This window comes from Seriola aureovittata, chromosome 7, assembly GCF_021018895.1.
Source record: "Seriola aureovittata isolate HTS-2021-v1 ecotype China chromosome 7, ASM2101889v1, whole genome shotgun sequence".
In the NCBI taxonomy this organism is placed as follows: Eukaryota; Metazoa; Chordata; class Actinopteri; order Carangiformes; family Carangidae; genus Seriola; species Seriola aureovittata.
The window spans coordinates 6806973-6825386 of NC_079370.1; the positions used below are offsets into that span (position 1 = coordinate 6806973).

At 40.3% G+C, this 18414-nt stretch overlaps 1 protein-coding gene across 2 annotated transcripts; it reads right to left on the minus strand.

Moving 5' to 3' along the window:
* Positions 1-2617: 2617 nt before the first annotated feature.
* lsr (lipolysis stimulated lipoprotein receptor) lies at positions 2618-18331 on the minus strand. Of its 2 annotated transcripts, XM_056381499.1 has the most exons (11): positions 18146-18331; positions 16417-16746; positions 15226-15345; positions 14856-14912; positions 13542-13688; positions 11223-11426; positions 11002-11058; positions 8777-8893; positions 7568-7865; positions 4316-4784; positions 2618-3308 (listed from the first exon to the last, which is right to left on the minus strand). In XM_056381499.1, the coding sequence occupies exons 1-11, from the start codon at positions 18183-18185 to the stop codon at positions 3273-3275; spliced, it is 1875 nt and encodes a 624-aa protein (XP_056237474.1). In that variant the 5' UTR covers positions 18186-18331; the 3' UTR covers positions 2618-3272. The 2 variants fall into 2 exon arrangements, with proteins under 2 accessions (XP_056237474.1, XP_056237476.1); XM_056381501.1 differs by lacking the exon at positions 14856-14912.
* Between the last annotated feature and the right edge of the window lie 83 nt (positions 18332-18414).

The following is an 18414-nucleotide window of genomic DNA, read 5'->3' on the forward strand; positions in this document are numbered from 1 at the left end:
TCTCTCTCTCTCTCTCTCTCTCTCTCTCTCTCTCTCTCTCTCTCTCTCTCTCTCTCTTCTCTCTCTCTCTCTCTCTCTCTCTCTCTCTCTCTCTCTCTCTCTCTCTCTCTCTCTCTCTCTCTCTCTAAGTTTGTCGTTTGTCCTGTCCATGATTATGGCAGCAGCGTGCTCAAGTCATTTCTGAGATCTGATAACATGAAGACACAGAGCGACAATGAAGTCCAACTGCGTAAGAAACAGTCAGATGATCCGACAGGTTGTAAACCAGCCAACAGTTTTTACCTGATTATCTAAACCACTGAACTCTGGCTACACTTTCAGTTTTATCTCCAAGTGCCCATAATAATCTGTCCTTGCACATGATCTCTGTCACGTGCAGTAGGTCATCTTAAGACCTTAGCAATTACTGTATTGAGTGAAAATATTATTACAAATGGAAGTGATGCCTATAACTTGAAAAAAATAAGGCTCAAGTTGTGATAAAGTGCAAATGCAAAACATCCACAAAGTGACAGCAGAGAGACACAAAACCAGACGCATACAAGACGACCACAAAGCAATGCATGTCTGTGCATGTCTGTACATGTCTGTGTCTGTGGCTGCAGGCTAATTGAAGTGACAGCAGATATTTATTTATATCATTTCATAAAGAATAATCCAAGTTATTTATTTTGTATTCATTTATTTATAACAATTTAACTATATTAACAATGCACAGTTTCGTTTCTTATTTAAAAAAAAAAAAAAAAAAAAAAAAAAACCAGGGATTGAGATTTGAGCCCAAACACATTTTTACTAATTTTCCAAAGGTGAGGTCAGAGTGATGTCAGCAGCAGTGAACCACTGTGGTGAGAGACTTGGAGTGTGAGTCTGGTTGCACACTGGGAAATGCAAGATCAGATATTATTTCCAGAGCTTAACCCATACTAGTGACTAACACAAGTATCTCAGCTTCAGCATCAATTTTGATCATTCCTCTATAAGTCCGTCTTTTCTCAGTCTCCCAGTTTTATGGAGGTGTGATACTAAACTGGCGGAGTTCCCCTTTAAGATGAAATTTGGACCCAGGTGTGGCTCCTCAGATTACTGTGCTCTTACTCTGATGGATCTCAAGTAGCACTATAAACTGTGATAAGGCTCATGGTATAGTGGCCTTGTTTCACCTTTATTTATCCAGGAACAAACGTCTTTTAAACTCACAGTTACACACATTCACACCTGGGAGCTGCTCAGTACGATTATAGTCTGATCCTTTGCCTCTTGTTACTTGCTCCGCTGCATTTTAAGGCTTTTTTTTCCTTCTTCTTCTGAAACAGCTCATCATGTTTTTGCATCACATCCCCTCACTAGCAATAAAAATCATTTTTTATGTTATAAAAATGTGCTAGTTCACCTGTTTTTAAATAATAGTTGTGTAGAGCGCATACCACAATAACCTATTCCTAACCGCAGCCGCTACAAACAGGATGACCAAACTAAGGTGACGTCTTTTCTTGTTTTGATTTCTCGGAATGATTAGTTATGACATCAGTTGAGTCTTAATGCAATCACAGAAAGTCAGCTGTGGAAAGAAAACTTCCTTCTGAGAGGAATATGCAGAAATCTGACAAGTAAAAAGCAGAAGCAGCTCAACTCTTTTGGTCTTATATGGCATGTGGTGGTGCCCTCTAACTTTTCCACTAATATAAAAAGGGTCGGCAGAACATCCCTCCAAGAGTAAAACTGTCAGGCTTGACGCAACCTTTCAAAACGTGAGAGTTGACGTCTTATTGAATGAAGTTTCCAGACTTTGCTTTCTTATTGAGAAACATGGCAATGCAAATTTAAACAAAGCAGTTTGTTGCAGCTGTTAAAACCGTCTGTGTGGTTAAGAGGAGATGATTAGCACAAACCTTGGTCACTGTAACCACCCTTTAAGATGGCTGCCATGAAGTGATAGAAAGCACAGCACCTGAAACAGACAACAGCAGGATTTATAGTGTGATTTTATACAATTAAATTCTTACTGTGAGAGATTTTTAATGTATTCTTACCTGTTTTGTAGGGACCAGGTCATACAGGTCAGTAGTTTTCCCACCTGAGTCCCTTTAAAGGATGAACACTGCTGCTGCTTCTGTTATACACCCATAGTAGCATACCAGTTTATATTAAAACTTACTGTAACTTACTATTATTATATACTGTGTAGGCCTAATCTGAGTGGACAAACTAATGACTGGCAGTAAAGGTAGTGGAAACATTTGTAAAGTATGATGTAATACAACACCTCTGTAATAACTCACCTCAGCAGAGTTTCAAGTTCAGCTTGACTGTCACAAAGGCGTCAACTAAACTCTATGGTAGTTATTTAATACATTTATGATATAAAGCTTAAACAGATTTACGTTCATTCTCAACTCCCAATAATAAACAGTCAGAACTCCCTCTGCATCTAAATTTAGACGTCTTGATTTGTATTAAGCATTACATTGCTGATTAATACCTCACAGGATCCAGAGAGACGCAACAGCAGAAGGTCTGTAGCGTCATTACTTCTGCAGCTCACGGTGCCGTTAAATTACAGACCAACAAGATGGTGTCATCTAGTGGTAAAACTCTGCAAGTCAAATACAGTGAATGGCCTGGCAATGGAGACCTTTATTGTAAAATTAGGTTTCATGACATAATTTGCATATTATGAGCCTACTACTGCTTGGCTGTACAATATACTATAGGTTAAAACTGAAAGTCTGTATAAAAAAAAGAAAAGAAAACAAAGAACAAAAATACAAAAACACATTTTTTCTGAGACTAAAAGCCTGGAGCTCACTCCAACACAACTGAAAGCAGCAGCTTCTCTTATAAAAACAATTTTCACAAGCAAAATTAAAACAAAACAAACACAAAAGCCCACAAACCCCTACAACTCTACACGAGTACCTGTATCAGCTGAACGTTTAAAGCACTGCTGGAGCAGGTTTACATGAACAATTTTACACAGAATTATGCAACAATTTCACTTTCAAATCTACCTGTTAAATTCTGTACACTCTAAGGCACTTGTGGCAGCCACAATCTTTTATATATGAAAAGGCACATAAAATTTCATCTATGAACCTTCTTCCTGTTAGAAAAGTATACATACACATTTAGCATCAATTTGTAATAAGTTTACTGTAAATTATGCAATATAAAAATCAGCAGTGTGACTAATATTTAGTCTTAGAAATCATCTGGTCCTTTATTTTAGGTGCATCAAAGCTGCATCATTGGACAGGTTGTTCACGTCATGGTTACACAACCAGGCTCTCCCGACTCACAGCTCCATTCTGGAAGATAAGAAAAGTGATGTTGATGATCCAGTTGAAAATGGACCAAGTAATACCAAACAAAAATCATAATTTAATCACATTTTAGGTGCTTCAATCAGACATTAGGGACAAGGCTGGCAATGTTCTGTAATCTTCTTATTGTCAAATCCATGAAACAAAACCAACAATGATTTAGGGCTCGGCAATTAAAGCATGTTGGTTAATTTGGTTAACACTTGCATATGTACATGAACTGTGCCCTTCAAAAAAAACACTACATTGTGTTTGCCTCAGCCTCATCCAACTAACGTTAGACAGCGTTCACTCAAACACTGAGCCTCAACCCGTGCAGCTTCTACCTACAAACAACGCCATGTCCATCGTTTGGGCGCGTTTTGGCCTCAGTGAAGACGCCGCCAAACAAAAAGAAATCAAATCCAAACACTCGGAGCACAAACACATTGCTGAATATGAAGTGTGCATGGTTAAAGAAAAATAAAGAGAGGCCGATAAGTGCCATAGTAATCATTCATTAATTGTAATTGAGGTAGTCTCAGTCTCATTCATTCCCACTGAAGACGTAGGTCTTAAAAACAGGTCACAATATATCATTTAATTTTTTAAAAAGTGGTTAAAATGACCTAAAGCAGCTGCAGTTTTTAACAATGTTAATCAAACTGGAGTAAAAAGTGCATTTGTTAGGGTCTATTTAAAACCTTTATTCCTCTGCAATAAATTAACAGGAATTATAATGTTCTGTTTTTATTAAGAGGATGTTGAATCATTTACTGAGTGTTCCTAATATTTTGTCAACCTTAATTCATATAAATCAGATGGACAAAATATTGGAAATATGATATTAGATGATGATGATTAGAAGATTGAATACAACATTGAACTATTAATAAGACGCGTAAACAGTGTAAATGAGTGACAGATTTCTCTCTGTTAAATAAAGACATTACAGTTGATGTCACTGTGAAACTTGAGCTTAGGAATGAACAATGAGTTTTGCTGTGACTCACCTTGCGGAGGTTGCTTTTCTTTGAAGATGACACACTTTCATCTTCACTGTACGGTGGTGGCGGAGGAGGTGGGTAGTCACCACGGCGACCCAGGTATCCAGAGGGCGGGGTGAGAGGAAGAGGGGGGGCACCGCGAGGTGCCCTCCCCCGATCCGAGCGGTCACTCTCGCTGTCCAGGCGCTCCCGGCTGCGTGCCCGCTGCTGCTCGCCCATCTTCTTCCTCTCCATAGCCTCTCGCAAGAAGCTGTCGTCATAATCATCTCGCCCGCCCCTGGCTCCACCGCCACGTCGGCGATCCCTCTCCAGGTCCATCAGATCATCACGGCTGCGGCTGCGTCTCCCTGCGAGGCCACTGTAGGCTCCTCCCTCTCCTCTTCGACGACCGTCAGGGGAGTAGTCTCGACGCCTGCGGTCATCATAGTCTCGGCTGTAACCGCTGCGGGCGCTGCTGCTCCACTCATCATCAGACCTAAAGACACGAAACAAATTTAGGGGAAAAAAGAAACGTACTAGGGCTGTTTCTCATTAGACTTGCGGCGGAATTGAGTTTTAAACAAGTTGAAGTTCAAGTGACTCTTGAACCTCACTGCTGAGCCTTTTGACTCATTCTGGGAAATTTACAGCAATGTTTATTTATGTGAACTGTGCCGAGGAATAAACAAATAAAATAAAATAAACTACAAATTGTGATTTCTGGCCATTTCCAACAGATTATTTCACTACTGCAAGTAGTTAGTGAGCATACTTTGGAAATGGTTCATGTCAAGTGTGGCCAAGTGCTCAGAGCAAAAACTCATGAACTCAAGATTAGACCGGCATCGTACGGTTGGCTTTTGTATGAAAATCAAATATAAAGGAGAGACTGAGAGTCTTAGGACAGTGATTTACAAATACAGTATGATGCAAATAAAATATTTATTCCAGGTTAAAGATGACAAAAAAAAGTGAAGGACGTGCATATAAGAGGTATATATATATATATAATCAGCAAAGAGCCACCAGCCGTCCATGTTTGGAAAGCATTTCATATTTCAACACAGTAATGTGATATGGAAATGTAATGAATGCATAACCTCTTTGTGCCTCTTTTACAAGCTACATTTTGCACGAAGCCTCCATCAACCTTTTTATGACAATTTGCAAAACTACATCAGTGGCTTTTAAAATCATGTTCCTTGTTTGTTCACTATGCTCATGTATTGTTTTGATTATTGATTCAGGAATTCTATTTATCTGTATAGTATATAGAATTCATTTCTAACAAGTTTTAAGCCCTTATAATCAACTGATGCTTGTTAAAAGTGAAACGAGGCTGTAAATGATCAAATGAATGGTGCTGAGAAAGTGCCATCATTCAGACAGTGATAGTGTTTCTGAGGAAATTCATTTAAAAAAACAGATGGCAATTTTAATATAATATTGATAATATTGCTAGGAGAAATTAGACTTTTGTGATGCAGCTCAGCTGAACCTGTGCTTACAGTTTAAACCACCAAAGTTACCAGCATGTACTCGCATATTAGTTTGGGAAACCCCACCCAGTGCACCACAATAACTGGAAGGCCACTGATCTTGTTTCTGAGAATTGTTCTGACTTGAGATCCATCTATAAACTTTTCATTTCATCTATCAAAAGTGTCACTTTTGAATCTACCTCACATTACCTGCAGCAATGGAGGAATGGCTACAAACTCTTAATAAAATTAAAGGCATTACACAGAATATGTGAAAATGATGAGGATAAAGATGTATGTATAATCTGAGAGGACATGCTCCCACATCATGAACATGTTCACAAACATAGTAGCCGAATGAAAGACGAAAGAGAAGCTGAGGTTGACACCCCAGAGATTCTTCATTACCAGAATTTGCATCAGGTGATACAAAGAAGCCGTGTTCTGAGAAATCCTGAAAGTACATGTTTAACCGAACCTAACCACAAGCATGCAAACCACAGCAAAATAAAAAGAGGTGCAAATGAAAGGTATTTTAAGGTATTTTTTTGTAATGCAGTCATCATTACAATGATGCACTTGTACAGAACTGTTGTCTCTATTTTGGGCAACATTTCAAATACACGCATGCATGCACACTTAACTGTGTTGTGCATTTACCAATGCACCATTATTCTTCTTAACATCAAATGTACAACACAATAAAACAGCTTCAGGAAGCACTCAGACCTCTTCAATTTTGGACACACACACACACACACACACACACACACACACACACACACACACACACACACACACACACACACAAAAGTAAAATTGAGTAATATCACTGTAGTGCAGGGTGCTGTTTCAAATTAAACATAATAAACTGTTCACACCTGGCTTTAAAATGCTTTTCCACATGTCTCAAGCCACCCAAGTCTCACTTCTCCGCTCATTTTCCCACCCCCCCACCCACACACACACACACACACACACCACACACACACACACAGGGGACCTGGCTAAAAACAACAACTCATAGCCTACACGTGCCTGTGCATAAAGCGGGGAGATGAGATTAGGTGGCATCCGATCACAAGTGGTCAATCAAGACGCATGTGGTGACGCATTTTAAAGCCAGGTGTGAACTGACGAATTTGGAGCTGACCGCTTGTGATCGGATCACTGAAGACGAATAAATAGCAGGTGTGAACAGGACATACGGCCTTTAGGAGAGATCTCTTAGATCGGCTTGTGTAACATTGTCTTTATTAAATTGAAATAGTAATAATTAGCCGTCATGCATGAATGACAATTGAATAGCTTAATTTTACGCATGATCCATGTTGATGACGATACAAAAATTTGAAAATGCATGGCAAAATAACACTAAGTATATTTTGAGACTCCATAAAATTGCACAAATCCTGTTGTCAGAGGACAACAGGATTTGAAAAGAAAAGAATGTGACTACGTGTGGCCCCGACCAACTTTGAATGTGGTCTGAGCGATACGATCTCAGATGCGTCCTCAATGAGTCTTGGGTGCGTTGTACATGGAGCTGTTCACTTGTGATCAGATCACCTGAGCTGGATGTAAATACCTGGTTTGAACAGGGCCAATGCTACTAATGTTATGAAAACATCTATAATAATCAGCTGTTACATGGGAGGTTGAGACAATAGGCCAACTGATACTGGATTTTTGAGGTTGATCAATATTTGAGAGTTTAGAATAATTTTTAAGATATGCAGTAAAAGGTACGTCTTGCAACTGAAAAACAAACCCATCTGTGTTCTGAAATAAGACTCACCCTCTCCTTCCTCTGGGCTCATCTGGGCGGCGGTGTGGTGAGTAGTTGTCTCGGTCGTAGCGGCGTCCGATATCATCGAGGTTGTCCATGGAGCGGGCGCGTACATGACCCCCCATTTGGCCTCCCCCGCGGCGTGGGTGGTCATCACGACGGCGGCCGTGCTGCGAAACACTGCTGATGGTGCTCATCGCTTCATCCTGGTCATAGACCGTGGCCAAAGGTGGAGGTTGGGAACGACCCCCCCGGCCTCGAGGCTCCAAGCTATCATGCAGGGAGCTGACTTCACTCATATTTTCCACTGAGGGAGGCAAACGGAGCAGAGATGGTAAATTGGACAGAATCAATAAAACAGTGTCTGCTTTAAGGATATGCAAATTAGGTAGCTACCGCAGTCTGCAGCTCTCATGTTTGAGGTTTTTATATTACAGTTAATACAGTACATTTTTTTCCATAAAATACGTTACATTTCACTTCTCAATTTTGTGTATATTTTAGTTGAATGTTGCTGTGTGTATTTGAATCATTACAAAACAAAACTAACGCGCAATAAGTTACGGTGACAAGTTTGTGCCAGTCAACTAGTTTGTTTCTGTCTTGTGATGTATTGCTTTGCGTAAGAAGAAAGTAATTTGTAGCTACAGATAAAACGTTGAAAACATTGACCTGAACCGAAAGTTCTCAGTGGCAACAGACGAGAAGACATCCATTTCATTAAAAGTGAAACAGAGTCCGCTGCCTTTAGTGTAGATGAAACATTTACTGCACTGCTGCTGACGGTTTTCCCCACTGAAATCAGCTACAGTGGAAAACAGTTCAATGTATTTAATTAACCAGATTGTTTTAGTGCTTAGTTATGTGATTTTGCATATGCAAAATTGTAGCATATTTTGTTACTGGAAAAAATGTTTCTCATTAATGTTCAACCATTATCGCAGGGGATGGGATTCAACTTGTTCTTCTCAAATTACCAAAAATAACACAACAGTCTGTCATGTTTGGTAACAGCTCAGTTTGTTTATGTCACTTTTCTTTGCTGATGCTCCAAAATGAAATGATCAGAAGCCATCTGTAACTGTTGCCCGGCTCTGCGTGGCATGATTACCACCTATTACCAGAAGTTTTTTTTGTTTTGTTTTTTCCCCACAGTAGTCTGTAACACAGCTGGCATAAAGCTGTGACCAGAACAGCATGAAGTGATCAGTCACTCACAGCGGTTGTAGTTGGTAGGTCTTGATGGGTCCAAATTGGCCAGCTCCCTCTCCATATAGTAAATGGCACGTGTGGCGTTCCCATCAGGGTCCACCTGGATACGATACCCACTGCGAGCTGTATAGAAGGGGGGGGCAGATTTCAGATCCTGCAGCCTCATGCAAATACATTGAATCAATGCGCATCATGCAAGAACATTTTCATATCCTTTTATCTTAAACCTGTCTTGCACATACGAGTGTTTCAAGTAAGATTCACCAAACTCTCTTAACTGCACAAACTTGTTATAATTCACACATTTCAGCCTGATGAATATCACCTGCTCACAAAGACATAATTTAGTCCAGTATCATGCAGCAGAGCACAACGACCTACATAAAGACCCTGCAGCTGTCGAACTGAGGGGACTTTTTCAAACAACTACTGAACTGTATTATTTCTCTAACTAAAATAAAAGTGTCATATTTAAACTCCAAACTCAGTCAGGTTGAATCAGATCTGGACCAGTCCTACATTTCGTTCATACCTCAGAGAAAAATGTAGATATGAAAAAAATTGATAAATGAAACTCTCTTGAATCACTCGCAACTTAAAAACAAATGTGTTGACATGAGTGGTTTTTGCACGAGGCCCAGTGTGTTTTGATCATCACTGAGCACCTGAACTCTGAAGTCACAGCTTCCTCTAACTTAATGAGCAAATTCAAACCATATACAAGTCCAATACAACACCCACAGGAAGGAAATTAGGGAAATACTGTACAGAGCAAACTGGCTAGTAACATCATAATCATCTAATCACATTCATATACATCAGAATCCTTATCACAAGAGAAGTGAAAAACATTTATATGAATAAAAGTGTAATTTCAATGGGGTTTTACACAAACAAAAGCTATGCGTTAAAAAGGACAGAGGAAACAAGGTGGGTATGTACGGAGAAGTATCAGGGCCATGGATGAGGGGAAAAAAATGAGGAGGAAGATTTTTTTTTTCATCATTCACTTCGAGAAAAAAAAGTCATAATGTCGAGAAAAAAGTCGAACTGACTCAGAAGAGGGGCATTTTTCTTTATTTTGCATTTCGAGAATAAAGTCAAAATGCCCCCCAGGTGCATTTCCCGTGCCCCTGTCAGCGCGCAGTCGCTCCGGGCATCCTCCCAAGCGCCTAATGGATGTGAGGAAGTAGTCTGCTATTACTTTCGGGTCGTTGTTTATTCTGTGGGCCGCCGTCCACACTACTTAGCGACTAAATCGATCAATACAACCATTGATAGCAATGCCATACTGCTTCAGCTTATCGTACTAATCGATGCGCCACAGCGCGTCGGTGATGCCTTCGTGTCAGACGCCGCCCGCCGGAGCTCCACACCTTCAGGAACAACTTCATCAGTTGTCTTATTGTGTCTTGTGATACAACATATCCCCCCTGAATTGCACGCAGGTGTAACCAATGATATCCTTGCATTTATCCATCACCCGCTATTTCAGTTTGCACTAATGCGGCCACCTTTTCCAAGCCCGAACTGACGCAGTTTTATGCACAATCTCTTCAGTCCCGATGCCGACAACTGCACCGTGTTTATGAGCCAAAAGAGAAAGAATTTACCTTTGTTGCTAAAGCCGATTCTGAAGTACAATTTCATCAGTTCATCTATACAAGGCATTTTGTAGAGGCAGTCATACGCATCGATGTCATCTCTAAAAGGTCGATTTTAATCTCTAAGTGTCAAGTTTATTCTCGACATTTAGACTTTACTCTCGAAAGGCAAAATTAAAAAAAAAAAAAAAATCTTCCTCTTCTGATTCAGATCGACTTTATTCTCGACATATCGACTGTTTTTCTTGAAAGTGCATGATGAGAAAAGCCATCCATTTTCTCACCCATGGCCCTGATACTCCTTCACAAGGTGTGATCCAGGGGGGGGGGTTGTTCAGCGAAAATAGCTTGGTAATATTTAAACATAATCACATCATATTTTGAGCAGAGCAAGCAATCACCATCAATATCAAGTCACTTTAACTACGGTCCAAATGTTGTCATTTTATTAAAAAAAAAAAAAAAAAATCTGATCAGTCTAACTCATTTCAAGAAAGTGGAAACGTGCGAGATTAGTTCTCGGTATCATTTTCTTTACACTGTCGGTGCAGGTGGCAAGGCAAGAATACCCCACCCACAAAAATACCAAAGAGTGTTTGTGTGGTTTTTTCCGCTCCATTTACTCACTGTGGTCTCCGCCGCCGTCTTGGTCGTGCAGCAAAGGCACCTGGGAGCCATGTCCAACTGCACAGACACATCAAAGCAACTTTATGACACTTGTGTTTTCAGTTGACAGAATTTAACTGATCATGCGCACTCAAATTCAACACCAAATGAGCCCTGCTACAGAATGTGCCCATCAGTAAATCAAGCAGCACAAGTCTTGTTTTAATGCCAGTAATTCTCACCTGAACTGGCGCCGTCATATTCACGACTGTAGCCGTTGTGGGGAGGTGGGGGTCCAGCTCCGTTGGGTAGAGGAAGCAGAGGCATGACAGGCTGGTTCATTAAGGGGCCACTGTATGCAGGCTGAGCATACATGCTGGGAGCATAGAGGGTGGGAGCATATTGACTGGGCAGACCTTTCTTCACTGCTTTTCCCGCCTCATACACTATGACATAACAGAAGACAGTTAGTTGTGGAGGGAAATGCAAAAGCATCACTGTGCAGAAGACAAACACAGACATACTTACTTAGATCGTGGTTTGCAGGAACATAAATAAAAAACACACAGCAACTGTTGAAAGCCAATAAAATTCAGGGGAAACCCAACAAATAGAACCCATAATACCACAGCTTGTTTTTTTTTTTTTTTAAGTATATTTTTGGGCTTTTTATGCCTTTATTGATAGCACAGTAGAGAGAGACAGGAAATGGGGAGGCAGAGAGAGGGGGAATGACATGCAGTAAAGGGCCGTCCGATGCAGGATTCGAACCGGGGCCGACTGCAGCGAGGACTGAAGCCTCTACATATGGGGCGCCTGCTCAACCCACTGCTTGTCATTTTAACATGTTTTTCTTGGGATTTAGCAAAATATATAGTTAATAAATGAGCTTTAGAGGTGCCTTTTTCACATTTCCCCGTTCCCTTGTCTTTATGCTAAGCTAAGCCAGCTGGCTCTAGCTTTGTATTTATCATACAAACATGTCTAGCTTCTCATCTAACTCCCAACAAGAAAGCAAATAAGTGCATATCAAAGAGTCGTTCACTGTCGCTTTAAAAGTTCAATACTGTTTCATGGAATCTAATCTTTCTGATCAGCGATGAAAATGGAAACTAAAATTGTGCTTTATCAGCATTGGTTAGCTGAACCACAGTTTAAACAATCCTGAAGTAAGCTGTGGAAATCAGGCACATAAAGAAGCACAACAGTATAAGTGCAGGAGTCGGTGACATGAAAAAATTTAGTAAGATTAAACAACTCTCCATTTTTTAATCTGGCTGCAACACTTCAATTTTTTAATACCCAAGTTTGAGTACTGATATCAAAATAATAGAGGACCCATTTTCGTGTAGTTACAGGATTTGCAATTTGACATTTAATTGTGTTGAATGACATAATCACACCACACCAAGACAGTCATTTGTTTCACTCAGTTATGTTATGCATCATTGTAAGGACACAGACACAAAAACATTTCTCAACCGCAGATGAAATCACTCATCATGTCAGTGCTCGACCATCCCGTACTCTGGCGCTGCTCACTCTACCTTAAAACAGCTCCAGTTACACCTGTAGTGCACCTCCTTTCATTACAGGAGATGAATATTGTGTCATCATTGTGTAAAGCTGCCTCAGTGTATGACATCTTATATCACATATTAAAAAGATACCAGGACTGGCTAATCTCTGTCACACCACAAATAAATACTGAGCTTGGGAAGAGTGCGCTGCAGTGCTCTGCAACACCTCCTCTCGTCGGATGAATTTAAACTTTTAACTCCTTTTTTCGAGCGGTCAGTTAGTGTTTCTGATGCTGTCTGTATGTAGTGAGATTACCTGATTAAATACATTTCTAATGAAATTGAATTTTTTGTTTTTCAAGTAGATTTAACTAACAAAACAGTTGGAAAGTATAATTTAATCCATCCTTTGTTGTGGTTTTTCAACAAGTTTAACCCAGATACTATATGAGGAATGTAAACATGTACATGTACTAACCTTTAATCATTTGACAAAACGTGCCAAAAATCATACATGTTCAATGCAGACATGTGAATCCGACCAGACATTCGATGACAACTTCTGGTACTTGGCAGTGTTTGCTACCGGCAGATTCAGACACTTCATTCAGTCTAAACTAGAATTACTGCCTCACGTTGTATTCCTCTGCAAGCCAGTCGAGTTTATGGACAAAATCTCCCCTTCAGAGTTACAGCGCTGAATAATGGCCAGAGGCATTTTAGCAGAACAATGAAGTTGACCTTTGACCATTCGGAAATAAAATGTCATCACTGCATCATCTTATCCTATTAGGCATTTGTGTTAAATTGTGTCATGATTAGCATATTATTTCTTGAGTTATGAGTTAACAACGTGTCAGCTCATCCCTGAGTCATAGTGAAAGCTCGTACCAAATTTAGAAATTCCCCCAAGGTGGTACTGTACATCGCGCTCAGGACGCTCAGACAACCCAAAAAATATACTACCTGAAGTGTGAAGTGAAGAGTGACACCCAGCCCTGGGTGACATGCGGTAAAGTAAAGATTACAAGTGGTACTTACGTGCTCGTGGACAGCAGCAGCGGTCTGGACAGCAGGGGCAGCTGACGTAGCAGCAGCAGGTATGTGGACAGCACTGACACCAGCAGATCCCAATCAGCATCAGCAGCAACAGGAAGCCCAACACCACCAAAACAACCAGGAGCCAGTCTGTGTGAACCGGCATGAGATAGATTTATATTAAAGATTTTTTAAATACAAAAATAAAAAAAAGGAAAATAAAAGACATTTTCTGCCTTTTCCGTTCTATTCATATTCATACAATAAAGGGACACACACACCAAGCTTATGTTAGTTTTCAGACCAGAACTACAGACAGAGCTGTCTATAAATAAATATTTGCTTCTGTGTGACTCACTGTATTAGAACAACAGAAATTCCGCTTTGGTCGGATTTTCTATTTGAACAGAAAATCTCTAGGCAGTGTGTAGGCAGTGATATGTAAATGCATCCCTGTAGAGCACTCAACTAGAAAGTAGCAGAAGTTTGTTAGTTGACCGAGTCAGTCTAGACTCTCGGAGCACCACGGTCTAATCACACCTCTGACGCTTACTGCTTAAAAATCCAAAACAATCCGGTTTGAATCATCGGATGATCATTGATGTGGCTGTTCAGATCACAGAGCATGTTAGCACGAGTGGTAATTTGGGTCTTTTAAACATTTTGTCAAACCGGTAAAGCCAGTTCTTTCTCGTAAACCAAGCTATGTTTTTTCTGCAAGTTAGCTCAGGCAGCACGTCACTTAGGACAGAAACGAAAACAGCAAAGAAAAGGGGAGATATTGTTTGTTAAATGAAACAAGTATAATGGAAAATGGATTAGCAAGGCACAGAGGGGAAAGAAAAACATTATTTCGCTGGGCACACTGATAAGGAAATGTGTGCTGAATGTCCTTTTGTTGCAACCGGGTAGCCACAGACCATCTGCAATCACCACTGAAAGTCACACATGGGAGCTGAGCCACATTCAAGAGAGAAGCAGGGGTAGACAACAAGAGTGTGAGAGGTAGAGAAAGTTGGATGCAGGTGAAACATATCATAAGCAGAACAGTTTCACATCATCAACAGGATGTTTTTAGCTTGAATTCAGGGGTGTGTTCATAGTTGTTTGTCTGAAATCGTGCACATGAAGGCAGATCTTGGCCTGAAAGCTACTGAAGGTCTAAACTGTCAAGCTGAGTGACCTCAAGCATTGCAGTTTGGATGTTAAGAAATGTTTGTCAGTCCCATCTTTATAACAACTGCACCTCGCCCTCCCTCATACCCGTCTAGTGTAGGAGTAAAACATGACTGAGCTATATCAAGGGGCTTGTACTACCTTCCATGACCAGTAAGTCAATGCCAGGCAGGAGGTCAGTAGTATTTGACTTTCTCTCTGTGAAAGAAAGATAAAGCCACAATTACTTTAATGTGCCCCGTGGTTTCGGTTTCGCCGCTTACAAATCATGACCCTACAGACTTATTCTGAACGCAGCTTCTGTCTTTACTGTAAATCTACCCAAAGACTAGTTCATCCACCACCTATAAAACGTGGCAGGCAAAAATGAGTGAACTGAAGATGTCTGTCCTTGATTATTAAACCTCATAGCTGCACATGTGAATTAGGATCAGAAAAGCCAAGAAAAGGGGAAGCAGACATGTGTGTGTACGTGTGGCAGGGAGTCAATACACTTATGACGCTCACTCACCGAGGACAATAAGCTCTGTGTAGTCTTGGCCGTTCCCTGTAAGGTCTTGTGACGAGACCACAGAACAGATATAGACGCCACTGTCGCCCCATGCGGTCTGTGCGATGTTCAGATCAGCGTCTGTGGAAAAAAAAAAAGAAAAACAGATGCACAGGTTTGATTTTTTTATTATTATTTAATCATTAAATCTTATAATAGCAGAATATGTGTGCGTGTTCTTCTGCAGCCTCATCTTTACATCTATAAAATTATGATTTCAGTGTTTTCTTTCTCAGCTTATTTTGATAAATTGCACAGTGGTGAACATTGCATAAATTCCAGTGATGTGGTTCCACTAATGAATTTTAAAAATGCAATTCTCCACACGTATAAAAGAGAGTTTGGAAAAACTTCAAAGGAGCATTGCACAGCTGTGTGTGTGTGTGTGTGTGTGTGTGTGTGTGTTGGGGAAGCACCACTTCTCTGGAAACAGAATGTGTCTGGGGGTGGGGGGTGGTGGGTGGTGGGTGAAAGGGAGGATGAAATAATAAGGGCCAGATGAAGATGACTCACGACTCTCATATGTGAAAGAAGACCTGGTATAATTCACTGGGGACACTGAGGATGCAGCAAGTTTTTCTTCTCTGTACGTGAATGATCTAAAAAATAGAGCGAGCTCATGCCTTTGTCATTAAAACCAGCGTAGTCGCTTCACTAATAACTGTTAAGTCTCAGCTAATGCGTTACCCCTTACTCACACCTGTACTTGCTGAACCCTCATCCATGTAGTTGTGTTGACGTCTGTTGTATGACATTTTAACACAATATCAATATACACTCAGTTGTCAGTTCATTAGGAAAACCAAGCTCAAACTAATGCAATCTAATACAACAAATCCTACCGTCATGATGCTGTCATGTCATGCTGATTGAGTCTCAAGAGCAGCTCTACACAGAAATTCAAGAGAATTGTTCACACCTCTGACATAATAGGAAAGTATTGATTGCTGAACTGTGGATTTCTGTTGACTGACTAACAATTGTGGCTCTTTTGTATCTGTATTGTAATCTGTATTTACCGTGACTAATTTCATAGCATTATATAATTTACATTAAAATTACATTTTAAACTAATTCTAACTGTCAAGTCAACATCCAGTTTTTACTATACATCTGAATGGGATTGCAGAGTTTAGGTTTTGATCAACTCACTGTTCATGATGCTGATCTTGCGGCCCTGGTACTCCGTGCCGAGGGAAACGCCACTGCCTTGCTTGGAGGCCACGATGCGCACCGTCCTCTGGCTGTCGGCACACTCGATGTTGGGGTCATAGTTGGGGTTGTTCTGAGACAGGATGTTATCTGCGCTGCTGGGATTCAGTGCAGCCTGGACGGGGTCCCGGCAATATGATTTGTATGTCCATGTGACAACAGGAGACTGAGTCGCGGTTGTCTGGTAGTTACAGGTGAGGGTGACAGGCTGGAAGAGGATGACGATGTACCTCTTCGTAGGGCACTGCACTGAAATGGCCACAGTGGACTCTAGAAAGAATTTAAAAAAATACAGTTTTACATGGATGGGACTGGTTGGTGGAGGATGATCATTATCATCATTAACATGTTACACATATTTGTAATATTGGGTAAAAAATTTGTCTTCAGTACCCCAAGGGTGTGGTTCATGACAAAACAAATTTTTCTTCACCACTACTAGTATCACCGAGAGTGGGTGTGATGAGTCACCTCATGCACGCTCTGTTTTCAGCCTGACCTTTCCAGCTAAGTCAATTACAAAATGCACAATGCATGACATTTCTGAGAAAAGACATTAGATAGCAGACCTGTCATGTTGGTGCTTTCACAGGATTTGTTGACAGTGACATAAATATTTATAATAACATGTGTTTACAATGTTTGCTTGTTAGCTGCATTGTCTGTTCTGATTTAAGCAGGGTGGCTATTTTTAAATGTACAGGCCCATATAAGGAACTATATGACACAGCACAACAAAATGTGTTCCAGGTGTAGTTTTAGATGCATTAACTTTTCCAAGCAGACTTAACAAAGAAATGAGTCTTTACATTTTTTAAATAAATAAAAAAATCTAACAGTAATATGGTGCCACACAGGATTTATTAATAAAAAAAAATAAGAGAACTGTGAGAAACTGCATTATTAATGCATGTACCTTTTATGTGGCACAAAACAAGTATGTCAATGACCTAAATTCACAGTGAGTGGGTTTATGAGAGCGCACAACCAGAGACTACTCAGCATTGTGGGTGTAACAAGCTGTCTCATGCTTCAAGTGTAATGTTTGAATCTCGTGCACCCCCCAATTCACTAAACTATGTTAACTATTCTTACTGGTGTTCGTTTACCTTTAAGGCCCTGCACGCGCTGCACAACAGCAACAAACAAGTAGCTCTAGTATCAGTGTTACTTATGGAAATATGACACCACATTAGATATAATGTAAAATAAAGACGCTGTAAAAGCATTTAATACATGTTTTACATTTTATAGGTGACGTTTACAACAACCTTGTGATCGAGGGGGTTTTGTTTACAGGGTTTTTTTTTTTTTTTTTTTTACAGTGGTAAATTTTCATACACAAAATACCAATTTCAACAAAAAACTATTCGCGGTATATAAAAAAAACCACAACCATCAAGAATACTCTTGTTTTTTCTGTTTGTTTTGTTTTGTTTTCTAAGAGCTTGTTATATTCTTGTTTGTCTGGTAATTTAATACTATTTCGCAGTAAATAATTACCTACATGGATTTAAATATCCCCAAAACTGTGACTACAAGAGAAAAAACGAACAAAAACGTGTCAAAAATGTAAAGACTCAGGACACAGGAGAAGCAGTATTTATCAAAGTACGTCTCGCGGAAGAGGGCCCACCCTGTTTGGCTAAAACAGAAAATGCCAACTCACCTGTTGCCATTAAAGCGGCGAATATTAGCCTCCAAAACATTTTGAATCCTCTCTTCAAGGTGTCTCAGTCGATGTAACTACTATTAATTTATCTAACACACAAACAAAAACTTCAGGTAAAGCATTATATTGAGCGCCACTGGACTTCCTCAGCCAGGTAGCGTCAACTCCATTTTGTGTCTTCGAGTGCTGGAGGCGAGCAGGAGCCAGGTGAGCGCTCGCAGACATGTTGCGAAATACAGGGGTGGGTAGATTGTTTGGGGTGTGTT